Below are 27,486 nucleotides of genomic sequence, written 5' to 3'. Positions count from 1 at the left end.
GTGGTTCTCAATCCTGGCTGCAGCGAGAACCACCTAGAGAACTTTTTTAAAAATCCTAACACCGTGGCCTCACCCCGAACCAATGAAAACTGATCGCTGAGGGTGGGGCCTAGACACCAACTGCTTTTTTTAGTTTTCCAGAGAATTCTGTGCAGCTAGAGCTGAGAACTTTGTCCTTAACTAATAACTGCTTCCCTTCACGTGTTCTCCCGTTTCTTTAATCTGTATGAATTGAAGATTAGCTCTGTGCCAGCAGTTTCCATGAACAGTGAATTACAACCGTTTAGATTTTGCTTTAAACTACTCTAAAAATTCTACTAACTAAAGCAAAATAAAACTGGGAACAACTAAAAACAAAAACAAAAAATAAAACTGGGACCAACCGCCTGATAATGTAAACTTTTCCAGTATCTTCCAATCTCTGGTTTCCATTGATCCAGGTGGTGTGCCTATTCCTAACCCAGGTGGCTTCTAGAGCTCATCTGTGTGCCCGCTCCCTCCACTGGGCTGCACCCCCGGAATCCAGCAGGTCCCCGTCTTCTCTGGTACGGAAAACGCCCAGCCCAGAGCGTGGCACAAAGCGGCTGCCCGTGTGCATGAAAACAAACCACTCTTACATGCGGCTCCAAGAGCAAGGGTCTACACTGTGCAAGTGGGCAGAACCAAGCCACGTTCTGTAAATGTCCCAGGGCCAACCAAGAACATTAGCCGGGCATTCTTTGGGGATCAGGGATGACTAAGACCCAGGCTCTGACTTGAGGGCCTCATAGTAAGAAGAAGACATACAAAACAAAGCCACACAGAACTGGACTAACGTGAGAGCAGGGACAGAGCAGCATGCTGGGAGGAGGCCGCCTCCCTCTGCCCTGGGATGCCTGTAAGAGCTGAGCGGGCCTTAAAGATGTGCAGACATCGCAGAGGCACGCAGGCAGAGAGAAGGGAGCATCTCCGCAAAGGCAGGAGAGCGTGACTCAGTCCTGGGAGAGAAGACAACCACAGGCAGCTATCTCTGCATTCTGGGGACCGCAGGCGCTGGGAGCACCAGTCCTGCCAGACTTCAATCTACAGTCACGTGGGGCCAGAGCTGTGACAAATTTCGACAGTCCACCAGCCCCCGTGGACCGTCCTCATTGATAAAGCAGAGATTGGACTTCCACTGCCAGTAAACTTGCACCAAGGACAATGGGCTCCCGGGGGCTCCCAGTCACCCTCTCGGGAGAGGGCAGGTCAGCTGCCCAGCGTCAGGACTGTGGTCACGAAGCAGGCAGCACTTCTGGGATTCGGCCCCAGGAAATCCTGAAATGTACACCACGCACCAGTGACATGCGCCCACAGGTCATTTTATCATCAAAAAGCAGAAGGAAAGCCACTTCCTTATTGTTAGACAAGTCAATGATTCACAGGGCGGAATACCACGAAGACATTAATAAGCGTATACATTTTTAATTTTGTGGGGAAATGTTTTCTGTAAGTAAAATAGCAGGATACCGAACTGTAGAAACATTATGCAATTTTATGTTTAAAATTTAAAGAAAGTGTAAGAAAATACAGTAAAAAGGAAAAGTTGGTAGTAGGTGTGAAAGTGGAAAGGGCAAAAATAGAATGACGAACATAAAAAGCCAAAATTTTCCTGCATATATTTAAACAAAAAGAACCCTTAACATGTAAAAAAAGTTCCTAAAAAAAAAAGTCATAGACACCACAGGTGTGGACGCCACACGTGCAATCAGATTAACACCTGCACAGCTGTGTGACCCAGGAAAGGCTACCAGATCGCTAGGGAAAGTCTCCTCCCGATACACAGAACAACAACATCATCAAAAAGGGAAATATGTAGATTTTACCAGTTAAGGTACCGGATCTCTTTATTACTTCAGATTTACAGTCTATCCCTCATTCATGTAAGATTGCTTACTGAACATCTACTAAGTGCCTGCATTGGCTAGGAAAACAAATACTGAATTGAGATGCAGCCCCTGCCCCAGGAAGCTCACGGTCCACAGGGGTGGGGAGGGGTCAGCGCTGTTTGGAAAGTAGTCTAGGAATGTGGACCCAAACAAGGACTGCTGAAGGACCCCAGGAGCTTGCCAGGCAGGGGAGCAGAACGGGCAAAGTGTCTATGTGAGACACTGGTTCAGAGAACCCTAGTGACGAGCTTGGTTTCTGTGGCCGCAGCACAGAACGGGAGCGGAGGCCTGAGGTGGGCAGGTGGATCCAGAATGCTCCTGACACCACGCCCCGTAGTTTGGAGAGTATCCTGCAGGTGATGAGAACTACCATTTAGGCAACAGAGTGACAAAGCATTCACCTCATCCACTCTAGGCATTCAATTCTCATGAAGCTGAGAAGGGAAGGGGGATGGAGAAAAATGACCCCCCAAAATGGCCCATGCTCCCAACTCTTCTCCAAACCCATCCCCTCACTAGCCGGGCTCTGGTCCAGTTTCCCAGCCTGCCTTCCAGGCGGGCGAGGCCACGTGGCTAAGTTCCAGCGGGTGAACTGCAGATGCACTGGTTACCCTTTCCCCTTCTTGGCTTGGCACAGAGCCGCCCAGAGAACTCGTGTTGGGATCGCCTGAGCCAGGAGGCGGGGAGAACTTGGGAGAGCATGAGCTGGAAATACTAGTAAATGTCCTTTGTGTCTTAGCCATTAACCAATTCAAGCTTGGTACAGCGGCTAGCGTTCACCTAAGGCCATGGTCGGCAAACTGTGGCTCGCGAGCCCCATGCGGCTCTTTGGCCCCTTGAGTGTGGCTCTTCCACAAAATACCACGGCCTGGGCGAGTCTATTTTAAAGAAGTGGCGTTAGAAGTTTAAGTTTAACAAATTTGGCTCTCAAAAGAAATTTCCATCGTTGTACTGTTGATCTTTGGCTCTGTTGACTAAGGAGTTTGCCGACCACTGACCTAAGGAAATACATATTCATGTGTTTTCCCCACAAACTGACCACCACAGGTGTGGATACCACACGTGCAGTCAGACTAAAACCTGCACAGCCGTGTGACCCAAGATTTCTTCTGCTTTAAAAATAACTGCTCTCAAAGGAATGTTAAAGGGATGAAATCTGCTCATTCCAGGGTAAACGCTTAAAGTAAGTGAGCAGTCAGGTGCTACGGCCAGGGCTGACCCAGGAAGCGTTCTCCCCGGCTAACTGGCCCCTCGCCCTTTATCCTTCCTCCTGTGGCGCTCCCTCCCACCCTGCAGGACGTGGCCTGGGGGACTGAGCCCACGGCCGCTTACCCGCTTTCCCTGTGTCCCCCCTTCTGGTAGGAGATGTGTCTAACACCCAAATCTGAAACCTAGAGGCTATTAGGACTTCAATCCTGATTCCTCTTCCCGGAAGCACCCGGTACACGCAGCCTGGCACTGAAAACCCTCTGGCTGGAAGCACAGGGGATTAACAGGGAAACTGGACTGTTCTGAGCCCAAAACGGTGACTAGGCAAACCTGAATGACTCATCCCTCTTCACATACAGACCCTGACAGAAATCCTGTAACAAACCGCAACTATTCACAACAAAGCATCAGCAAGACTGGAACTGAGAGACTCTCGGTTACACACCCAGCTCACTGAACATCAACAGGAACTGGCTGTGTGGCAATCCAGTCAGATGTGTGTGCGCATGAACAGTGCAGGCGGCATGAGGAATTTAACGTCAGCTACATCAGAGATTCAGTGTTCCACAAACAGAACGGGTAAACGTTTTAGAACAGGCTCTCTTCAAGGTAGAAAACGGGTAAGATGGTTTAAACTGTTATTCCACTAACATTTTTTTCAGTAGAACAGATTTTATACCCACTGGAGCCAAAAGAAGTTAATTTAATAGTAGAAAGAGCTGCTGGCAGGAATGGGGTTGCCTGGGGGTTTCTCAAGACCCCACCAACTCCTGTGCGCCCACAAAGCACCTGTATGTCACCCTGAACCACCTCCCACGCTGCCATAACCTCACCAAGGGCAGAACCAAGGCAGGCTGGCAAGGCACCTGAGCACAGAAGCCTGGGAGTCCCCATGAAGTCAGTCTGTGTTTCCCGACAGAGCCAGCACATGGGGTGTTCCAAAACTCAGGAGGCCAAGTGGACCCTACAGAGAGCACACATTCTCCCTCTCCCCGCCTCCCCAAAACGACCTTTTTTACAGCTGTGACATTTCTAAGGACAGGGACAGAGGCGCGGCAGGGAACTCAGTGAGGCCTCAGGTTTACCGGAGCACCGTCTGGCCGGTGAGCAGGACAGAGACTACATGGTACATAGACACGCAGTTCTTTCTCGGTTCAGTTCCCGCCACTCCTGCACGCTCCTGACTCCACAGGGAGAGTCTCCGCCCCCCACCGGAGGTGAACAGGGATCTCAATGTCAGCCCCCAACCGGCAGGGCGGCTGAACTTAAAAGGTTTCTTTGCTCAGATCAAAGAACTTTCCTAACCCACCCAAGGGAAGGAAACAGATCAAGCCCAGCTGGGAGACAGAACTATTCCTGTTCCCTTAAGTTCACCTCCTGCTGGAGAACTGGCTGGATCACAGAAAACCAAGCGGGGCCTGCTTTTCATCAAGCCATTAGTAACACAAAGGAACCGCTGGTGCGCGCCCTCAGGACGGCTTAAATCCCTTGTTTCTGTTTGCCCTTTTCTGCTGCTCATCTGGATGAGTTGGCATTTACTAGCATTCACTCACTCACTCACTCACTCATTCTTTCAAGCAGCAAGCAGGGAGGCGATCCTCATAGATTCCGGTGAGCACACAGCACCAACCTCCGTGCCGGGCACTTTACCTGCATCGCCCGTTATCGCCGTTTCGGAGATAGGAGACCAAGGTTCAGAGAGCGCAGCCGCTAGCAGCTTGCACAGCCGTCTCGCCAGAAGGCAGAGCAGTCACCTCCTGGCGCACTCTGAGTGCCCACCAAGTCCTCTGTCCCCACGCTGGGGGCACAACAGGCGCCCCAGAACCAGCCCTGAGAGGTCAGGCCCCTCTGCCTCCACCGCACTAAAGCTCCAGGACATTTAAACACGCGCTGGCGTGCACAGGCAGCGTCACGCCGGACTCACGTGACGCCTCAGCACCCTGCAAGGCAGCCACGGCCCCAGCTCCAGGAGGAAGCGGGTCGGCCTGTCCACACCGGCCTTACTAACGGCCACCTTGCCGCCTCCGCCCCCTCCCCCAGGCCTGTGGACAGTTCCCTCCGCAGCTTCCCTGGCTTCACGCGCCTCATACTGATTTGTTTCTCAACCACCGTGTGCAGCTTTGTTACATCGACGAGAACCAAGGTTAAAAATAGTCACAGACTGTCACCTAAACCAAGTAGATGAGCGCTGAGCGGCACAACTCCCCTCAGTGATGGGCAAGGACAAATCCGCGCTGTGCAACGAGGCAGCCAGTGGCCACGTGTGGCTGCTGAGCACTGGGATGTGGCTAGTGTGACTGAGGAACCGAGTTTTCCCTTTTATGAAATTTAAACAGCTACATGTGCCTAGTGGCTAACGCACTGGACAGCACAGCAGACTCCAGCATAAGCACCGACGGTGCCCCAACCTAAGACCCACGATGACCAAACGGAGCCCCTGCTGAAGCCTGCATGACCCGCTGTGGGACCAGGGACGTGGGTACCGGAGGGTGGAGGCCACAGGACAGACATGTGAGACACAAGGCAAGCCCCTGCCAGCCCCACAGCCTCCGTTCCTGCGGCTCCTTCGACCAGAACACTCTTCTCCCTCATCTCGTTCACAGCTCTGCTCAATGTCACTGTCCAGTGACAGCCTCCCTGACCGCCCCACTTAAAATGCACCTCCCCCCTCACTCTTCCTCCCCGGGCACCCTGCTTTTTACTTCTCCAGCCCTGAGCCTGACGGGGCCGCTCTTGCAGCTGTGGCCTGCGGCGGATTCCAGTGCCATCGGTACTTGTACTCGGGGGAAGGGGCCTGCTGGCTGCTGCACCGGGTCCTGGGTACATATCACCGAGGAAATGAATGGCATCTGAATTCACTATGTGAGGAGCATTGCTGAGTTCTCGCTAGGTGCCAGCATGGGATGAGTGAGACGCGGTCCCGCAAGGGCACGGGCTGGGGGACCCACAGATGGCACTGCACTAGGGCACGGGCTGGGGGACCCACAGATGGCACTGCACTAGGGCACGGGCTGGGGGACCCACAGATGGCACTGCCCTAGGGCACGGGCTGGGGGACCCACAGATGGCACTGCCCTAGGGCACGGGCTGGGGGACCCACAGATGACACTGCCCTAGGGCACGGGCTGGGGGACCCACAGATGGCACTGCCCTAGGGCACGGGCTGGGGGACCCACAGATGGCACTGCCCTAGGGCACGGGCTGGGGGACCCACAGATGGCACTGCACTAGGGCACGGGCTGGGGGACCCACAGATGACACTGCCCTAGGGCACGGGCTGGGGGACCCACAGATGGCACTGCCCTAGGGCACGGGCTGGGAGCCAGGGAACCACAGGAGGAGAGCCCTCCGCGTCCTGGGATCTCCGGTGGGTTCTCCTCATTTAAAGTGTGCGCGGCAGGGAGGGGCAGAAATGGAACCTATTCCAGGAAGGGGTCGCCCAAGCCGAGGGCGGAAAGGTGAGCCTCTCCCGCCCACGGCTGCAGAGGACCCCTCAGCTCCGACACTGGCCCGCAGACCTGCACTGCGCCGGCTGCAGCTCCGCTCCCCCTGCTCCCCGAGGTGCTCCTGGCACAGCTTACAGGAGGCGGTGGAGAGGCTTCTGTGGAAAGGGCGGGCATCTGGAGCTGGACAAGGGCATGTTCCAGTGCCTGCTCGGCATCGGGAGCCCATGCAGTGAGCCTCTCCGCCATCTCCGGGGCAGAGACGATCTCTACGGAGCCTGTGAGTGCTGGGGGGGGGGGGGGGGGTGCAGGGCCGGCTGGGACAGGTGGCTGCTGCCTCCTCCGGGGGAGCTGCTCCCAGGCCGCTCGGAGCCCCTGCAGCAGCTCGGTTCCTCGGCTCCCGTGCAGACCGTCATCTTGTGCTGGAGCTCGGTCTCCTCCCATTTTCACAGCTCTGTGAGGGGGATCCGCAGCTCACTCTGCAGACGAGGACACAGCCCCAGACAGCTGAGTGCCTGCCTCACCCAAGACCACACGCCAGGAAACGCTAGGTCAAGAGAACAGCAGCCAGCGCTCCTTCCCAGGTGCACATGGTGCGTACACACGTGCACACACACCACCCAGCAGCTCAGATACTCAGCGGGTTTTCTGTGTATCCCTGATACCGGGGCAAAGTCACCAAGAACATCAGCAAGCACATTTTGTAGAAAAGTCACAGTTACAATGTTACATCTCAGTTCACTGATGATAATTCTAAAATGGTCAAAGTAGCAGAAAACTAGTCGGTCAGGCAGAATAATAATGATAGAAAAGATATGAAATGCCTGTCATATGTTAGTGCTTTACATCCATGTACATTTCCTCCCTGTTTAATTCCAACAACACTTTGAAAATGAACTTATTTCTATTTTCCAGATAAGAAACAAGCTCAAGACCCAAACCCTGTATCATTTTTGTATCCCTTGCAAGCTACTTGGCCACCCCTGCCTCAGTTTCCTCACCTAAATGAGAATTATCTGCAGTGCCTACCTGAACCCACCAGCTCTCAGTGCGGATACAGAAGCCACCCCGGGAACTTCAAGCAGGAAGGGACTGAACTCCAGGAGTTAGATGATTTGGAAATCACTGTAAGGGCTGAAGTCATCAGCTCTAACCTGGGCCCCCGGGGATGGCTCCCTGGATAGAGACCTCACGCAGCAGGGAGCTGCCGCATCTGAGCTGCCCCTGGACTAAGGAACCCCAGGGTGCAGCAGGTCAGGAAGCCACCACAGCTTGCAGCCATTCATCCACCCCCGCGTCACCACAGGATGCTGCTGCAGGAGAGCCTCACGCCTCCATGGCATCACTGGATAGCAGAAACCAGCCCGAGGGGAAGAAAAGTGGCCTCCACCAAACTTCAAATCCCTCGCACATGGCCCCCAATTCACACCCAGAACCCCACGGCAAGAGACTTTGGGAAATGCACGTGTTTAAGGCTCCGGTTTGCAGAGTGCAGGAGGCGCCCCGGAGGAAAGCGGTCGGGAGCATGAACAAGCCAGCCCACAGATCGGCCACATCACACTCTCTCACAGGCTGCTGGCAGTGAAACAAGGCGACCACATGAAAGTCTGAGAATGGCACCTGGCGAGCCCCAGGTGGCTCTGGCTGCCGCACACCTCGGAGGGCACCCACCTGCTCATAAGCTAACTCACCCCTCAAAGGAAAGCAAAGAGCACATTTCTCCCTTAGCCCCGCTCATGTCACCTCCCAAAGAATCACACCCCAAAGCCCAGGTCAGTACAGGAACTAAAATTTTGCTTGAGCGCTTTCACAGCAAGTGCTCTACAAGCCGGGGACTTATTTTCTAAGCCAATGGTTTCAAACTTGTTCATATAGCAGGGCCTTTTTAAAAAAGTGAACTCTTATGTGAAACCCCAACCTACAAAGGCAGAACGCCAGGCCAGAAATCCAACCTGCATTCCTGGTCTGTGCCCAAAGCTTTACTGTATTATCTCGTTTGACCCTCACACCAACTCTTTATAAGAGGAACATTTAACCCATGTCATCCTGTACCCCTGGGGATCACAGAGGTTAAGTGAGTTTCTTGATGTCACAGGTCAAAAATAGCAGAACTGGGGTTCAAACCTGGGTCTGAGCAGCTCGGCTCTTGACCACCACACTCCTCGTTTCTATCTCTGGTTTACAACTCGATGCCAGGGTGAACCAGACATAGACCGTGCCCCCAGGGGCCCTCAGCCAGCCAGGAAGCAGACCGGAAAAACGCATCATTACAGTTCTTTAAACACAGCCAGGTGCATGCACACACACACTCCCTACCCCCCCCGCCCCCCCCCCCCCCCCCCCGGCCTTCCGCGAGCTGTTCCCTCTGCCTGTGTCTTCCCCCGGCAAGCCCCTTCCTTCCATCCTAGCATCTCTCGTCAGCAAAGGGGACTTGGAGCATCTCTCTGAGAGCTTAATAAGCGGTTCCACAAAGGAAGACGTGAGTGGTCAGAGCTAATCACTACCCTCCAGACCAGAGCCGATGAGCAGCCCAAACCCTGGGCTTCTCAGAAGCAGCCGCCTCCCGTGCAATACAAGCGTGCTGCTGAGCTCCTCTCATAGCTGCCGCCTGGGCCTCCACAGAAACACTGATAACCACACTGGGATCACAGGACCCCTCTATCCAAGGTGAGGATCCCGCTCAAACGGCATTACAGTCGTAAATTTCCTTCACGGAAGCAATTAAATCCCAACATTTTACAACCTGCTAGCTCAGTGGTTCTCAAAGGCTGGGTGGTTCTGACCCCCCGCCCCAGGACATTCAGCAATGTCTAGGGCATTTTTCACTGTCAAAACGGGCTGTGACGGGCATCTAGTGGGCAGAGGCCAGGGAGGCTGCCAAGCAGCCTGTAGTGCCCAGAAATTCACCCATCCCAAAAGGCCAACAATGCCAAAGGGGAGAAATCTTGAGGCAACTTCTTCACTAGTGGACGGACTGGAGTAAGCACAATGTCGAGACAAGAACCAGAAAAGGCTTTAGAAAATGTTTTTCAGAAATGATAATTATTTCTATTGGAATCATAGGTGGCTACTACTTAGGTATTGTCAAGAAGTGTGCTGGATGCTTTACCTATTTGATCTCTAACCTTGCACAGTAGTTTTATGCTCCATTTAAGGCTCAGAGAGGTGAAGTAACTTGCCAAAGGTCACACAGCTGTTAAGTAAGAGCGCTCACATTGAACCCAGCCAGCCTGACTCCTGACCCAGTGCTCTGGACCGCTGGACCTCGCCCTGCCCCACAGTGCCTGGTCTGTCTTCCCGACCAGCAGTAAGCTCCTTGAGGGCAGGGACTATCTCTAAGCCCAGAGTGGAGTCTGCCACAGGGATCTTATCACAGCCTGAATGAAAGAAAAAAATGAGAGCTGGGCCTGCAGCTTCCACTTGGCAGTGGCCAGGCCCAAGCCAGCCTTCCGGCTACTCGTCTGCTCCCTCTCCTCCAGGTCACCCTCCTCAAGCAGCCGGAGTCACCAACAGGCCTGCTTCTCAGACCACAGGTTCCTGACCATCTCCACCCCTTCCTCCCGCCGAGCGCCTTTGTCCTAGACTAGCCTCCCACGATCCTGCCTACGCTTCCTTCTACAACCTAGAACTTGACTCAGTGAGGATAAGGAGAACAGACAGGCGCTAGGGTAGAGAGAGTCGCTTGGGCTCAGGGGATAAAGTGAAGAAACAGGATGATTCAGGAGCCTGGGCTAGGAACCCCCAAGGACCTGCCCTCAACAGAAACTCACACAGCCTGCAGTCCTCTGAGTACCTACTGTGTGCCAGGCCCTCTCTGTAACTCCCCTGTAAATTCACTCACCTGTAAAATGTTTAGTAGGTTCCAAACAGTTTTGGCCCAGAGCCCTTTCCTCTTCAAAGGAAATCTAGATTGACACTCTCCTCTAATACTTGAAGATTCTAGGACAAAACTCACTAGACATGCCCATGATTTCATATTTGATTCATTTGTCATTAATATTCCACTAGCTTCCCACGGGTACTTAGCGATGGCTCACGATAATGTCTCAGCCATCAGAACAAGGATAAGGAGACAACCAAGGAATAAAGCAAAGAGGCGACATCTGATTTCGGCGGCAAACAGCTGAAAAGGATTTTCAAGAACCAGCAGCTTTAGAAATGATCGCACAGAAGAGGCTCCGAAACAGACAGAGACAAGGCAGTCAGGAGAAGCACAACAAGCAACTGAGACTTCAAGGCTTGCTCCGTCGGCACTGCTTCACACTTGTCTGGGTCTGTACTGTTCACACTTGTCTGGGTCTGTACTGTTCACACTTGTCTGGGTCTGTACTGTTCACACTTGTCTGGGTCTGTACTGTTCACACTTGTCTGGGTCTGTACTGTTCACACTTGTCTGGTCTGTACTGTTTCACATGTGTGACCCACTTCTGTCCCATGACTACAAGAGGTAGGTCTCATAACCCCCATTTTGCAGATGCGGAAGCTGAGACAGAAAGCACAAGGGTGTCGAGGACGACAAAGGTAAGAGCACACCGTACGTGAACACAGCAGCACCATGTGCTAGGCTCTTAAAATGTTATTTTAGAGATGAGAAAACTAGTTCAGAGAGGTGGAGTAACTTTTGCAAGGTCACACAGCTAGGATATGGGGTACAGGTCTCTTGAATTCCAAAGCTAAGCTCTTTCCTCTGTGTAGCTCCCAGCCACCCGCATTGTGAGCAAGGTTTCCCAAATTTGCCAAGAACCCCAAGGGATTCCGAAAGCCTATCCCCCGGGCCCTTCGCTGAGGTCCTGATTCTGGAGTTCAGGGATGGATCCTGAGGAGCCTGAACAGGCACCCAGGGGTACCATAAACAGGAAACGCTGAAACACTGGCCTGAGTAAAGGGGTCCGTGCAGCCACACCAACCTGAACGGCCACTACACCCCCTTAGGACATGGCCTCAGCAGGGAGAGGGACAGTCTCCCCTAAAGTTCCCGGGTCCCTCCCCATGAGGGCAATGGTTGAGTGATGCACTCTGAGACCAGGAAGGCTACTCCTGGGAGCCCCATGCCTGTCTGTCAGCACATCAGAGAAAAGGTGCCCACACAACACAGCCCTGGTCAGAGGCTCACTCAGGACGGGTCCTGGACTCATCTGCAAGGGCCCCCACATTCAGCTGATGAAGCAGCTGAGGCAGCGGCAGGTTGGCGTGCGTGCCCACAGTCACAGACGCCTGATGCCAGCACATCGCACCATCTGGAAGGAACGCCCTGTATGCAGTGCCCAGCATGGGTTTTGCTGGGGCCACACACATGGGGCGGCCAGCGTCGACCGCAGGAATGCTCCCACCTGCCAAGCCCTGGGCCAGGGCCCTCTGCAGAGCAGCTGTGAGCAAATGGCCGCTCTCCGCACACCCTCTCCACAGCCGTGCCCTCCTCATAGCACTCCCGCTTGCTTGTGAGACTGACTGTTGTGCCTACTCCCACCGCCTGTAAGCCCACCGACAGTCATTACTTATCACCATTCCTACCACCGCATTACTCCCGTATCACCTGCCAAGAGCAGAGCCTAGGACACGAACACGTGCCGAATGAAAACACGAAAGCACAGAGAAGAGGCCGAAGCGGTAGGAGCTGTCCCCACAGGGCTTGTGGCGAGACACAGGGACCCCAGCAGCCCTGGTTTGGCTCCTGGGTGACAGGGCACCATGGGGAGTAGGGTGCATGGCCTAGTCCCAACACAGGTCACAGCACACATCTCAGCAGCGACAGACACCCAGAAATACCAGCCTGGGTTATGCAAATAGGGGCTGGAGTTAGAAATGTGGGTTACTAACTCTGACACCAACCACATCAGCACCCTCTGGGTGGCCCGGGAGACTCCAGGTATTAGCGTAAAGGGCCCTTCAGAGAATCAGGCCGACAAAGGCTGCTGATTTGGTAACACGGACCCCTTGTGGGTCACCCTCAGCCGTAGCAGGTCAGGGGCGGGAAGTGACAACAGACTGTGCGAGAGAGCCAGGGACACAGAGTGACAGCTAACAGCGAGGAACCAAAAAGCAGCATCCCCACAGACCAGTCCAGCAACACCCCACAGGACTCTGGGCTACTGGGGAAAGGCCTGCTCACCTGCCTGACACAGGGCCTGCTCAACAGGGTTTCCTAGCACACACACGTTTCAGACAAGAACAGTTCAACTGGTCTGAATGCAACAACCTCGATCCTCTGGAGAAACAAAGATGGCATTACCTTGTAAAGAAGTTACTAAATGGTCCCAATTTTTTCAATTTACTTCCCTCTGCAATTTCATCAACACAGTCCTGCTGGTGTAGGTCATGGGTTTCCTTGATGGAGCTCAAGGTGACGTCAGTAAACTGCGGGTCATCGTCATTCTCCAGGGTCACAATGGCACTGGAGCTGCTCGTGACCATGAGGTCCAAGATGTCCTCATTACTGACGGACAGGGTGGTGGACAGCTCTGTGCCGAGACTGGACACGCTGCAGATGGACACATCATCACTGCGGTTCAGGGCTTTGGAGGTGGGGCTGTAGAGCTTCACCGAGTCATAGCCCGTCCTGGGGAACGTGGAGGACTTCCGCACACTCTGCTCCCGCTCGGCGCTGGTGGGAGCTGGTGGCGCGTAGGACGGCAGCGGGCATGCGCTCTGGCAGGCCCGCTCAGGAACTATCTCCGACTCAGACTGTTTCCTCTTCACATGGACCACGCTGCAGGGGACGGGCTCCGGGTTGCCGATCTCTAGGGTAGGAATGCCTGAGTCCACGGACTGCAGGCTGTGCTGGTCTAGAGCCCCGAGTTTCAGCTTGGACCCACACTCCGGCAACGAGAGGGATCTGGGCGCCTTAAGATTCAAGTGTTGCAGGTTCTGAATATGGTTTCCTGGCCGACCATCCAGAATGCCCATCAAGGCCACGCCATTTGTAGAGCTGGAAAGGTTTCCATCAGTCATCTTGGTCCAAGGAGAAACTAGAAAAAACATCAACATGGGAATTTAGGCAGTGGACGTAAAAGCCAAAGACGCCACTCCTCTGCTGCACGGCTCGAATGTCCTGACACCCCTCTAAAGAAGGAGCCCTTGGAAGAAGTCCCACAGACCCAACTTTTCATTCAGAGCCAGATGCCAGAGTTTTAACATAAACGATCGTCATGTAAAATAACAGGAAGACAACACAAAGGATACGCGTAGGGTAAAAATATATAAAATGTCATCTTTGCCATCCTCATCACCACCCACCAGTCACACCGCTGACCCCCAGGAGAACACGGCGGCAGCATGAGGACTGCGCCAGGAGAGGCAGGGTTTTGCTTTTTCGTATGTGTGTGTTTTCTCGGTGATAAACAGGCTGCCTCTGTCGGAAGTGTGTGAATTCATAACCCATATAGAAGTCAAGGTTCTACTTGTTCTGAGACAGCATAAAAATCATTTTGCTTTAGAAAACGAGAAGATAAATTGTATATGCCACATGCAGTGAGATTACCCCAGCCACGCCCACTTTAGCATGCCCTCCACAAATTTTTCAGTCAACTCACTCAGGACTTCGAGGTAAGAAACTGAGGCTCAAAGCGGTTAAGAAACAGGCCCAAGATCACACTGTTACCTGGCGGCAGGGCTGGGATCTATGGGACTAACCCCCAGGTAGGCCATTCCTAGTGGATGAATGGCTTAGTTTGCAGTTATGAAAACCAGGTCGGAAGGCTGGCTCAGTGAAGACGGATAAACAATAAAGGAAAATAAATACCATAACCCTACAATAAAGACCTGAGTGGGAAGAGTCAAAGCCGCCAGTGACACACACATCCAGGGCCCTGCCGACAGCTCTCTGCTGAAGACGGGGGTGGGAAGAGGGGGTGAGAGCTGCACCGGCCTGGACAGCACAGCCCCAGAGGACTGAGGACCCTGGCATGTGTTATGTCACCTTCTACTGTCCTTTAAAACTTCAAAACTAAGGAGACCTGGTGCTGCATTTTAATCTGACCTATGGCCCGGCTGGTGTGGTTGAGCATGGAGCTATGAACCAGGAGGTCACAGTTTGATTCCTGGTCAGGGCACATGCCTGAGTTGTGGGCTTGATCCCCGGTAGGGGGTGTGCAGGAGGCAGCCGATCAATGATTCTCTCATCGTTGATGTTTCTATCTCTCTTCCTCTCCCTTCCTCTCTGAAATCAATATATTTTTTATAAAAATAAACCTGACCCATGGAGCAGAACAACCCAGAGAACGGGACTCCGGAGCCTGACGTGCCTGGGTTCTACTCCGAGCGCTCCCTTCCTGCCTTGGGAGAATGAAACAAAGCACCAGGAGAACAGCATTCACTAGGCCCCCGGCCCCGGCAGGCACAAACAGCGCGTAGCAGAAGGTTCTGGAGTCGGCAGAACAGTGATAACCACTCTTCTTTCGGGTGCCGTTGTAGCTTTTACAAAGAGCCTTCCTGCTCCCCTTCCAGAAGCCTGGCCCTCCTCTCAATGTCAACACAGCAAAAGCAAAGTCATTAAGAGCAGAAAAGGGAGGAGAGATTACTCTCCCTCCCGGCGATGGAAGGAACCAGTCAGTACAGCTCTGGAGCAAAGAGTAGAAATATGAAGGAATAAATCAAGCTGCAGAATTCAGAAACAGACTGCACTACACAGAAAAGCCTGAACTGTGACCCAGCGAGGAAGGAAGGAAGATCTAACCATGATGTTATGCTAATTGGTTACCAACTTCTCTTGGAAGGTAGAACCACACTGTGCTACAGACAAAATTAGAGTTTAATACAACAATGAAATTATAAAGTGTTCTCCAACCTACAGAGCAAAAACTCAGTGCATCCTCCGAAGGGTCTGAGCGCCCCGGCCCCCGTGAGCACATTCTAAAAGCCTGCGACTCACACGCCCGCTTTCCTGGGCTGGAGCCACTCCCGGGCAAGGCCACACAAGCCACCTGAGCCTGCCCTGGGGAACCCTGAAATAAGACGGGCACGCACAGAGTGAGTCCAACGCACACGAACCTGAAAGTTCTACTTTTTTTTTTAATTAAAAGGAAAATATGGAAAGGAACATATTTAGTGCATCGTTAAGAGCTAATCTCTGGCGATGTCAAAGGTAATTAGATGATCAAAACACCATCAACACTCCCACAGCCAAGGGTGAAAAGCCGACCCCAAGAGGAAGCCCTCAGGGGAGCAGAGGCTCTGCCCCTTAGCAGCTGGGGCAACCTCGGGGGAGATGCTCAACCTTTCTGAGCCTCAACTTCCCTCCTCCCCAGCAGGAAAATGGGGCCATACCACAGAAATCCCAGGTAGGCCTGAGGATAAATGACACGAGATTTGGTGAAAGCGCTAGCACACCACAGCCTGCATCTGACACAATAAACGTGACTCTCCTCTCCTTTAGCCACATGGAAAGCTCCAGTCCCTGCCAGAACATGAACTGAAATGTTGGCACCAGAATGGCAGGAACACCTCGTGCTCCGTCTCCCCTCGGCCGTGGGGGTCACGGACAGCAGCCGAGAGCCTCTTCTGAGGGAGACGCTGAGCCACCTTTGAGGCTGAGCCACCTTTGAGGCTGGTTCCAAGTCCAGTTTAAGTTCCTTAAACCTCAGGAACAGGGTGTTAGCCTTCGGGGAAATAAACCTAAAAGGAAAGAAGTACTTCCGCTTGCAACACACTCTAAAACCAAAATCTGCTAGGGCCAAGGCCGCCTGCCCTCACACCCTGCCACCTGGTGCCCCCAGTGCCAGGCCGAAGCCGCCTCCAGAGCCCCTGCCTCGCGCTCAGAGTGCGTGCTTCCAAGGCAGGCTGCAGGGGGGACTGTGGGAGCCCGCCAGGAGGCCAGCTGCCGCTGGCCCGCCTCCAAGTCACACGTTCTCTAAAGACAGAATAAGCCTCAATTCCCTGAGCTGGCACAGGGCCCTCCCGATCCGTCCCTGCCAGCCTCCCCAGCCACTCTCAGTTCTCTCCACACCCAGGACCGCGGCGCTGTGCCCAAGGTCCTCTCTGTCTTCAGCGCCCGGGGAGCTGGTAACAGGTGCCATCAGGAGACACACCCGGAACATTCCAAGGCCACCTCCTCTGAGAAGCCTTCCTCACTCTGCCGGAAGCCGCAGGCCCTCCTTCTTCCCGGCCCCTTTGGCCACACTCCTCCTGAAACAACTGGATCTACAGCTGACCCCGTCTCCTCGCACAGGCTTCTAAGCGTCAGGCAGGCGCAGCACTCACAGCTCTGCACACACTGCCTGGCCAAAGGCCTGGCATGGACTAAGGATTCAAAAACCTATTTGCTGAATTAATTAGGACTAACGGCTATGTTCTAAGTGGGCAGGTTTCAGGAACAGTCCATCCAAGAAACATCTGCTGAGAGCTGGGTTATGTCCCAGAAACAAGGTAAGCAGTGGAGGTAACGAGAGGAGGGAGAAAATCCGTCCCCTGGAGCTCCTGGCATGTGAGCGGACAGACACAGCAGGGAAGCGGTGACCACCCTGAGCACATGGCTGCCGCCAGACTAGCCGGCGAGGAACCCTGTCAGCAGGCGATGGTGTTGGGAAGTCAAGCACAATTCCTCCCTCCTCAGGTTTGTTTCCCCAAGTCCAAGCCGCTGTGGCCGAGCACCCCCGCCCCGCAGCAGTGGCCCCCACAGCGGGGGCGCACCCCAGGCTCTCGGTGTCTTTGGGCACAGCCGGCACCAGCCATGGGAGCGCGGGAGACGGTGTAAAGACTAGCCCTCACCGCCCAGACAAGAGGAAGCACACCAGACGCCAAGGGTACCGGAGGGTTAAGTTCAGGCAGCAAGGCCGTCTGAATGCTACCCACCGGCCCCAAACTGAGGTCTGAGGTCGCAAAGATCAGCGCCTGAGACTGGAACACCCTGCCCTCCACGGGCAGCGTCTCAGGTTTAACAGTCAGAAAGCGGGCAGCGGCTCTGCCACTGATTTCCAGTAAGGCTTTCAAAACCAGGTCCATCTTGAAGCAACAGTTTAATTTATCCGCCTTAAAGAGCAACAGGACTAAGTCTTGGCTAGCTCTTCATAAATAAAAGGAAGAGCTTATGGAGCTAAAACCAAATGACTTCGTTATTCCCTTGGGAGGGGGTGCCCTCGTGGGTGGCTTTGAGGAGAAGGGATGCTGCCCATCCACGCAGCCCTCCCTGTCCAGGCTCCTGTCTGGGTCCTGCAGAGGAGAGCCACCTGCTCAGCACGGGGACACTGCTGTCCTCCAAGGAGACTGCGTGCACTCACCTTCGCCGCCACGCCTCCCATCAACCCAGCTCCGCCCCTGGCCCCCTAGTTTATTCTTCCGATCGAGCGCACCGCTATCTGTGTGGCATCTCCCGCGTGGGAGAGCCCGCTTCAGAGGGCTGACCAGCACCAAGCCCCATCTCTCCTGCTCACCCAGGCCCTGGCTCAGGCAGGGAGGTTCCTGGGAAGAAAGGCACAGGGTGTTCCAGGTCTCAGGTGCCTCAGCATTAACAATTAACAATTCACAGGAGCAGCCGCTCTGCTCACCAAGTGTGCATTACACGCTGGGCCCCGTGTTCCGTGTTCACACCCACCATCGGTATAACCCCCACAACGACCCTGTCACTGCCACCCACAGACAGGAAGACAGAGGCATGGAAGGTATATGTAACATGTAATAAAGTGGCTGTGCCGGGGTCATACATAGAATGGAGAGCTTTATAGTTGAATTTTTAAATGTGTTTTTAAATGTGTTATTCTTTAGGATTTTTTTTAAAAATCCTAAAATAAAGAATTTCTTAGAAGCTCAATATAGTCCTCTGGGGGGTGAGTGGCAACTTCTAGGGACCTGGCATTTAACACAATGTGTAAGGAAGCTTTGGTCCATCAGCAAACCAGGGAGAAACGGGTTAAACTGCGGAGGGTCCCAAGGCTCCTTTAGAACCCTGGGGAACAGACACTGGAGTTATACTGCCCAAAGGTGGTTATGTTTAAAAGGCACGGGGGGGGGGGGGGGGGGCGGGCATTTTCAATCAAGAACTCTCAATGCATGGGGGATTCCGCACATCCCAAAATGTTTCAGCTACATTTAGTGAAATACCAAACCAGCCATCATGTAAGTACCCATCTGATTAAGAGGCAACTGACAGGTTAGCAAGACATTCAGACCACTGAACAAAGCCAACATAATGTGTAATCTCAATCCTATCTAATAAAGAGGGAATATGCTAATTGACCATCACGCCCTCAAAGATGGTGGCACCCACAGCCACAAGATGGCGGCGCCCAGTCCCCTCAGCCCCCCAGCCGCCCAGAGCCAGCCCAAGGCACAGGCAAGCCTTGGATGGTGGCTGCCCAGCCGCCCAGGGCCGCCTGAGGCTCAGGTAACCAGGGCCGGCCGAGGCTTGTGCTGCCGGCAGTGGCAGCAGCAGAGGTGTGATGAGGCATCGCCTTCCCCTGATCGCTGGGTCGCCTCCCGCCCCTGAGGGCTCCCGGACTGTGAGAGGGGCAGGCCAGGCTGAGGGACCCCCCCTCCAGTGAATGAATTTTCATGCACCGGGCCTCTAGTTATTTATAAGAGAAATCATTTAGCCCAGCCGGTGGCTCAGTGGTTGATTGTCAACCTATGAACCAGGAGGTCACGGTTCGATTCCTGGTCAGAGCACATGCCTGAGTTGCAGGCTCGATCCCCAGTGTGGGGCATACAGGGGGCAGCTTATCAATGATTCTCTCTCAACATTGATATTTCTATCTCTCTCTCCTTCTCCCTTCCTTATCTTAAATCAAGAAAAATACATTTTTTTAAAAAAAGAGAAATCACTTACCAAACATTTACCATGACCAAGCATGCTAGCTACTATCACATGCTCCAAGCATCACACGCCTGGCAAGTACAGTGAAGAACTGAGATTCAGAGAGGCTAAGGAACTCACCCAAGTTCACACAGCGACAGAAACTGGATTCAAACCAGGCCTGACATCAAGGCCCACATATATGGCTTGCTGGAGTGCTTAAGAACACAGGCCCTAAATTTTGTGACAATCAATAAGCTAAACAGTTAATAATTTTCTTCTGTATGTATGTTAGCTTCAATAGAAAAGTTTTAAAAATAAAATAAGGGGGGGGGGGGGGTGCAGCAGGGTCTGAAGATAGATTGGGTTGAAATCCCAGCTCCTCCATTTTGTATGACCTTAAACTAGTTTCTTAATCGTCCTATGCCTCACTTTCTATGTAGTAAAGCGGGGCCAATAATAGACCCTCTCTCCTCCGGCAGCTGACGAGATTAGGGAAGAAATCCACCAGAAGCCTTCGGAACGGTGCCAGGCTCGGTGCCAGGCTCGAGTTAAGCCCCAGAAGAGCTGGCTGTGTTCTTTCCTGGGCCCGGAGAGGGCCCGGCAGCTCCGCCCACTATTTTAGCAGCTCATTTGCATCAGCAAGCCCTTCCACCTGCACTGCCTCCCGTAGCTTCTTCCTGCCACTCACACCTCCCCTCGCACTTGCTCTGTGGCACTGACTGAGCCTGGGCCTCAACTTCCCCATCTGTAAAATGAGAAGTCTGGCCCAGCTGATCTACCTGGGGTCCTTCCAGCTTGACAATCTAGAATTCTAAACAGCCCGGGCCCTAGAAAGTTTATGCCCGCCCTAAACCAAACATTAACAACACAATCATTTCCCTAAAACCCTTTCACGCGAGTAAATGTCTGTTTTAATGACCACCAAGGTCTCCAAGATCCACCAGCAAGCACAACACGCTGGGCAGGCGGCGACAGGAAGGTCAGATGTGCTGACCAACAGGGGAGAGGCAGACTCCAAAACCAGTTGCTCTGATAAGCTGGGTCCTCACCAGGAGGCCTTTGGCAGAGCACCCGCAAGAGGAAGTGGGGGCATGAAGGACAGACATCCACCCACTGGACAGAGGGGAGTGGGGCAGAGGTGCAGGGGTGGGGACTGGAGGGGTAGAGAGGCAGAGGGAGGGTGCCTAACGGGAGAACTGCGGGCGATCAGCAGCCAACGCCAGGGAGGCTGGGGCACACTGGGAACACTGTCCGCACATTGGGGCAAACCCAGCTCAGGGCAGAGCGGGGCGCTGGGCGGGGACCTGCCGCCACCTCCCACCTGCTGGGCATGCAGGACCCCGAGGGGAGCAGAGTCTGGAGCCCCCTCTGCCTCCCTAATGTTTCCCGGAGGGGCACTCACTCAACCCCAAGTGCCCGGGGTTCTCACAGGGCTGGGGGTCAGGTGGAGCCCAGGGCCTCAAGGGGTCAAACACACAGGACAACCAAGGCAGCCCAGCTCCGGAGGGGAGGCAGGGGTAACCCCTGGGCAGGTAAGAAGGTGGGGAGAACCGCACCCGGACTTGAGAGCGGGGCAAGAGGAAGCGTCCACTGCTGGGAGGAGGAGCGGCCACGCAGCACCCACCTGCGGCCGCCGCCCCCCCATTCCCCGCCCCCGCCTCCCCCCGCAGCCTCCCCCCGCCGCCGCCCCACCCCGCCCCCCGCCCCCCGCGACCGCGGTCCTGGCCCCGGAGCCTCCCGCACAGACAGACCCCTTTCCAAAGCAACGCTCCCAGTTCCGCTGGTGGAAATGGTGCCCTGGGCAGTTTGGGCAGAAATGGCTCCGGGGGCCAGGCCGGACCCTGCCCCGCAATGCCCGGCGAGGTGCGCAGGGCCAGCGCTCCGCTTCCTCAGGGGCCTTCCCCCCCGCGGCCTCCCCCCGCGGCCGCCAGCCGTCCGCTCCTTCCTCCACGCGGCTCCCTGCCCCGGGGCCGCCTGGGCAGCGCCCGGACACACAGCGGGGGCCTCGCAGCCGGGGCCACCGAGGCGCAGGGGGTCCCCGCCGAGGGACAGGCATCCCAGGAGGGCGTCGGGGCCCAGGGGCGGGATTCCCAGAAGGAAGGGGCCAGGGGCTCCACAGCGGAGGGTGGCAGGTGCCTGGGACCGGGGCCCCAGTAGGAAAGGTCGCGGCGGCCGGGAGGGGCGGGTCCGCGCGCCCAGCCGGGTCCGCTCCGGGCCCGCGCGCCCCGCGCATCTGAGGGAAACTTTTCGTCAAGTTCCGGAAAAGCAGCGTGTCGGGCGCGCGTCTCACCGAGCGGCGCTCGAGTGCCGCCGGGCGCCGCAATGTCCCCCGGGCCCCTCGCGCTCCCCGGCGCCGGAGGGGGCGCCCGGGCAGGACCCGGCCCCGCGCTGCCCTCCCGGCCGCCTCCGGCCGCCCCCCGCTCCGGCCCGCGCTGCAGCAGGTGGCAGCGCCCGCGCGCCGGCCCCTCCCTCCCCGCCCCGCCCCCGCCACAGCCCGCAGTACCCGAATTAGCTCGGCCGCGACGCCATCCCGGGGCCGGGGGGCCGGCACCCCAAGTCCCGCGGGACCCGCAACTTGCGCGGCGAGTTCGCCAGGAGCGCGGCCGGCGGCGGCCGAGAGCAGGTGCGCGCGAGCCGCCCTAGGCCCACAGCGGAGCGCCCTCGCCCCGCCCCGCGCGCCCTCGCCCCGCCCCGCGCGCCCTCGCCCCGCCCCGCGCGCCTCGCCCCGCCCCGCGCGCCCTCGCCCCGCCCCGCCCCCTGCCGGCCGCGGCCGCTCTTCCGCCCGCGCTGCCGCCGCCCGCCGCGCCTCGCCGCCGCCGCTCCTGGAGCTGGACGCTCGCCCCGCAGCCCTTCCGCAGGCCCGCTCGCCCGTCCGCCGACGGCCCGGCCGGCGTCTCCGGCCCCCGTCTCTCCCGAGGGCCAGGCGGAGCCGCGAGGGGGGTCTGAGAGCATCTTGGTGGCCGCGGGGCCCCCGTGGACACCCGCCTGGGGCCTCCTTACCTGGTCGGCTCCACCCGCGGCCATCTTGGAAGTGGGAAGCGGCCGGGAGGGGGAAGGGGCTCGAGCGGCAGGGACCAGGCGTGGGGAGCCGAGCGGCGGAGCGCATCGATGGGCGCCCCTGCCCCAGGGCAGGTGTGCGGGGCGGGGTCCCCGCCCCCGCCTGGCTGGAAGCTGGAGGCCTCTGTGGGCGAACCCCGCGCCCGACCTCGGCCCCGGGGACGTCGCTGCGGGGTCCTCCCTGCCCGGCCTTAGTCTCTTCGTCTGTAAAACGGGCTTTTCGGGGAGGTGTCCTTTGTTGAGCCCAGTGCCGGCGCCTGGGATCTTTGAAAGTGCCAAGCCCTAGGCCACTCCCCGGGCCAGGGGGTCTGGAAGTGAGATAGCTTTGGAAGTTGTGTGAAGTACAGACAAGTGTGGGAACCGCTGGCCCAGGGCCCGTGCATCATTTCCGGTCAACACTGCAGAAGCAAATGGACAGGGTCTGCGGTCAGAGCCGTGCACCGAATGGGAGAGGCCGCCTGCCCGAGGTCCCGGACCCGCCAGTAGCTGGGCGGGGTCAGGAGCCAGGGGCCCCGCCCCGACCACCTTCCAAAGCTTTGGTTGGGTGGCTCCGGGTCCTCCCCGTCCTCCTGGAATGGAGGCCTCCGGAGGCGAACCCGGCTCCTCCTCTTGACTGCTCTGTTCCCTGCACCTGGCAAACAGCAGGCACCTCACTATTGGTTAAGTTGCCATCGTATTCTGGGGGCATCGAGGCTAGAGGAAAAGCCAGTGGCTCGGAGCCCGAACGCCTTTGATCGCACCAATCAGGAGCCCCGAGCGCTGCCACGGGCGGAAGGACCCGGGAGGAAACCCCAGAGACCACGCCGAGTGTGCGGCGGGAAGGGGACGAGAACCCCCACCACAGGGACCATCCGGAAGCTGCCCTGGGAGATTCCCTTGTCCGCCCCGGTCCTGCGGGTTGGGCTGTCACGGCTCTACAAACGCTTGGCACCCTCACAGGGCTTGGTGCAGAATAGCAGCTTTATCAGTGCTTCAGTTTCTCAGTGGTTTGAAGTGAAAATAATGCCAGGTCTCCTTCAGCTTATTTTAAGAAAACACGGGAAAGTACAGGCTTGCTTCGGGCCTGACTTCGTTAGCGGTGCAATACATCAGATTAGTAAATCTGCTTTTACCGTGTTCCTTGTGACTCCACAAATCCCTCCCAGCCCTCATTCTGAGTCTTAGGGTTTTAAAACCCCACAATGACAAGGAACCATGGTCTTGAATCCAGAACCAAAAAGAACTTGTGGTCGACAGATTTGCATTTGCGCCCTCTGCCTGCCCTTTTCTCACCCTCTCCCCATCCTGCTGCCCCACCCATCCTGTCCCCACTTCACTGGGCCCAGAGCCTTCCTGGGGCCTCAGCGTGTGATTTGTCACCGGCACCCACAAGTGCTCTAGGCAAGTCCTCGTCACAAGATGAAAAACACAGTGAACCAGCTCAGCTGTGTGGTCGTGCACACGGGAGAGAGCGTCCCAACCCCCGGAGCGGCCGCAGGAGGGAGCCTCCGCCCTTGGCTGCCGGAAGCAGCAAGACCCTCACACCAGAGCCATCACCGTGTCCACTCAGTCTCAACAGGCACAGCTACCTGTCTCCTGCCTGCACTAGGGTAAATCCGTGAATTCGGGGTGGCGGGACTCCTGAAGGAGCACATTCAAACAGGGAGAAGGCGTGGCCTCAGCAAAGAAGGAAGCAGGAGAGAGAACTACCGCACTCAGAATCCCTGGTCAAAAGCGCCCCTCCCACCACCCAAATCCCGGCAGACTGCGTGAGGGAGGACATTACCACCGGGTCATTGACAACAGTGAGGGAAGGTTAACGGAATGGAGCCATTTAAAAAAAACTTTAGAGTTTATCGTATAGCACAGAGGAAATGCTTAAGTTATGAGAGTGATACTGAATTTTAAATAAAGTATAAAGCCAAAGAGCGTGGAATTCCTCTCCCTGCCCCCAGCTGTGCTGGGCCTGCAGGTCGGTGGGGAGCTGCGGACAAGGGTCTCTTCTGCAGGACGGGGGTTCGTTAAACTTGCCCAGGGTAAGGCCTGCTTCAAGAGACACCAAGTGAAATTTAGGAGACGACGGGAGGGTGAATCGGATTACTGTCCCCTTAAACGCTTGGAAATCGGGATAAAAATAAGTACAGGGCACCAAACGCAGGATGATGGTTTGCGTAACCAGCGGAGATGTCGTCTGTCAGACTGCTGTGCCCGTGCAGGAGGGGAGGAGGGCTGAGTCCCTGGCCCTTCTCACCGGCGCCCCGAGAAGAGGCAGGAGCTGTTCCCACTCTGTGGAGGGGGAAACGCAGGCTCCCAGAGGCTGGTCACCAGTGAGGGCCAAACCCCTGCTGTTGACACAGTGCTGACCAGAGCCCTGAGACTGAGCGTCTGACTGCCCCAGGGAGCCCCGTGTGCTGCTCGTCGCCCCATTTTGCGGGGAATGCTGGGATCAGGTGGGTCTGGCCCAAAGTCAAGGGCCACCCATTCCCAGAGCTTCCCAAGTCACTGACGGGAAGAAGTGAGTTACACGGAAACACAGATCCAAGCCCAGGGCACGGGGAGGGCGGGGACTCCTGTGGCTCACTGATTGCTAAGAGGTGCAGGTGCTGGAGGCCTTGAGGCTCTGGGTATAAAGGAACAGAAAGCACTTGGGAGTGGGGCTCCCGTTACGACACACCACAGTGGAATTTTCCAAATAGCCTTTTTTTTTTTTTTTTAAGGCATCTCCCAGCTGCCTGCTGCTGCCACCATCAGAACAGGAATCCGGTTTTACGTGGAAGTCCTGGGAGGTGGGGACGGAGGGCAGAGGGCAGAGGTGGGTGCAGAGGGTGGAGGTGAGCAGGGGCACGCAGCCCCAACACCGGTTGACCCACTGAACCTGTCCATGCGTGAGGCTCTGTCACTGGGGCTGAGGTGTCTCCAGCCCCACAGAGCTCCCTGCTGCGCCCAGAGACCCTGAACTCCCACATCCCCGTCACCGCAGCTGCTCTGCCTCTTCCAGGCTCTCCCTTCCTCCTTTAGTGCCTAGTTCCCTCCCGTGGTGGCTCAAAACGTTACCCCAGAACATCATCCTAATTCTTACCCCACATCCCCGCCCCCCAGGCTGCCACTGGGCTCCAGCCACCTCCGGGCCACCTCCAGGCACCTTATTGTCTCTGTGAAGCCCCCAGGGCCCTAGCAGGCAGCCCGGGCCACAGAGGAGGAGTGACAGCAGAGCCTCCCAGCCCTGCATGTGTGTGCGCTCCCTACATCCTTGCTCTCGTGGCAGGGAGGAAACTGAGGCTCCGAGGGGAACCTTCCCACCCACAGCCCCACAGCTTCCGCGTCCACAGGCAGGATTTGAGCCGGGCTGCTTTCGTTGTTGTTTTTTATTGATTTCAGAGGGAGAGGAGAGGGAAACATCAATGATGAGAGAGAATCATTGATCGGCTGCCTCCTGCACGCCCCCTACTGGGGATCGAGCCTGCAATCCGGGCATGCGCCCTTGACCTGGAATCAAATCCGAGACCCTTCAGTCCACATACAGACGCTCTATCCACTGAGCCACACCAGCCAGGGCGAGCCAGCCTGGTTTTATCCCATAGCGTCCCTCCCCTCTCCCGGCCCCCTGGACATAGCCTCCTTGGGTCTGGGTCAGCGGCCTCTAAGATGATCTGCCCATGAGCCTGGGAGCTTAGCAATGGCACACGGGGTGCTCAGGAATTTGAGGTGCCTCCTCACAGGGCTGAGAGCCGGCGGCCTCCCCCTCCCGGGAGGCGGTGCCGGCATCGGTTTCCACCCTCGCGGCGACTTGCCCTGTGGAGGAGGAGGAACAGTGGAGGCCAGTCTGCTCAGGTGCCATCGGGACCCCATGCCTCTGCCCAGGAAGGTGCGGCTCATTCTGCGGAGGGCTACCCACTTGGACTGTGTGTAACCCATGACTGCGCCTCCTCCTGCCCCTGCCGGGCCCGACGATGCCACGCGGCCCTGGTCAGGCAGAGCCACCCCGAAGGCTTCCCCCTGCACCACAGCCTGCCTCCCCGCCAGGGTCCCCGAGTGGGGAGGGGCTGAGGGGCTGCCAGGCAGGGACATTTGGGGCAAGATGAGGAAGAGCCTTCCAATGAAGGGGCTGCAGGGGCCGCATGCCTTCCCTGCTAAGTCCTGAGCCGGTCGGCGCGGGAGCCCCCGGCCGGAGCTTATCTCCGAGGGGACTGAGATGTCGTCTTACCAGAAAACCGGGCCGGGAAGGTTTACTGGTTTAGAAACATAAAGATTTCCAGTACCAGGTTTAGGACCCAGCACACAGTAGGCTCTTTTTTTTATATATATATATATATTATTGATTTCTTACAGAGAGGAAGGGAGAGGGATAGAGAGCTAGAAACATCGATGAGAGAGAAACATCGACCAGCTGCCTCCTGCACACCCCCTACCGGGGATGTGCCCGCAACCAAGGCACATGCCCTTGACCAGAATCGAACCTGGGACCTTTCAGTCCGCAGGCCGACGCTCTATCCACTGAGCCAAACCGGTTTCGGCCACAGTAGGCTCTTGATACGTGTTTGCTGAATGAATAAGTGAGTGTTTATAAACTGTTAGCAACCGAGGCCCCTTTTCCTCCTAACTAGCAGTTGAACGCCAACATGAAGAATCCCGGAGCCTCAACAGACCCCCCACCTGCCAGGTGCACCGCCACCAAGTCTGGGAGAAGCATGGGGGGGGGGGGGGGGGCGGTGACGTCAGTTCAGTGTGGGAAAGTCACCCAGAGGCCCAAGTCTCCCACTTCCTCCCCAGCCTGGGGGGGGGGGGGCAGGTGGGGCTTGGTCTGGGAAGGAGGAGGCAGGGAAGTGAGGAGCCCAGCCGCTGCTCCAAAGGTTTCCTTAAGCCAGCGGCCGCCAACCTTCCGGCTGGTCCTCGGGCCGCCGGCCCAGAGGGTCACCTGACCACTGGCGGCCGGCTCACTGGCACCCCTGGTGCAGCTTTATGGGGGGAGGTGGGTGCTGCCAGCAGGCCAGACTGCAGGCTCCCGGGGATGGGGCACCGAGACAGCACAGGCTGCTTGTGTGTGGGAGTGACCAGGGCAGGTATGGGGGGGCCAAGACCAGCGCAGTGCAGAGCTGGAGCTCAGAGCCAGGTTTGCCACTGAGCGGCACCGAGGGGGGTCCCTGACCTCTATAAGCAGTTCCCAGGT

The 27,486-nt window shown here is 56.4% G+C and overlaps 1 protein-coding gene across 5 annotated transcripts in view; it reads right to left on the bottom strand.

The window, feature by feature from the left end:
• The window catches only part of TBC1D14 (TBC1 domain family member 14), a 79,317-nt gene extending 55,190 nt beyond the window's left edge, over positions 1 to 24,127 (bottom strand). For 3 of the 5 annotated variants that reach the window (XR_013813410.1, XR_013813411.1, XM_079768709.1), the window contains exons 1-2: positions 22,284 to 24,127; positions 12,789 to 13,524 (exon numbers count right to left, since the gene is read on the bottom strand). Coding sequence is in view for 3 of the 5 variants with exons in the window: in XM_079768709.1 (XP_079624835.1) it covers positions 12,789 to 13,524; positions 22,284 to 22,389 (842 nt within the window). In the remaining 2 variants the exon portion in view is untranslated. Of the gene's footprint in view, positions 1 to 12,788; positions 13,525 to 21,573; positions 21,595 to 21,786; positions 21,934 to 22,283 lie in introns of those variants that run through there. The other 2 variants (XM_079768710.1, XM_079768711.1) reach the window with 2 other exon arrangements.
• Positions 24,128 to 27,486: the final 3,359 nt, after the last annotated feature.

Source organism: Cnephaeus nilssonii (assembly GCF_951640355.1).
Source record: "Cnephaeus nilssonii genome assembly, chromosome: 1".
Lineage (NCBI taxonomy): Eukaryota > Metazoa > Chordata > Mammalia > Chiroptera > Vespertilionidae > Cnephaeus > Cnephaeus nilssonii.
Note: the sequence above shows the minus strand (reverse complement) of the source record. Positions and strands in the feature narration are given on the sequence as shown.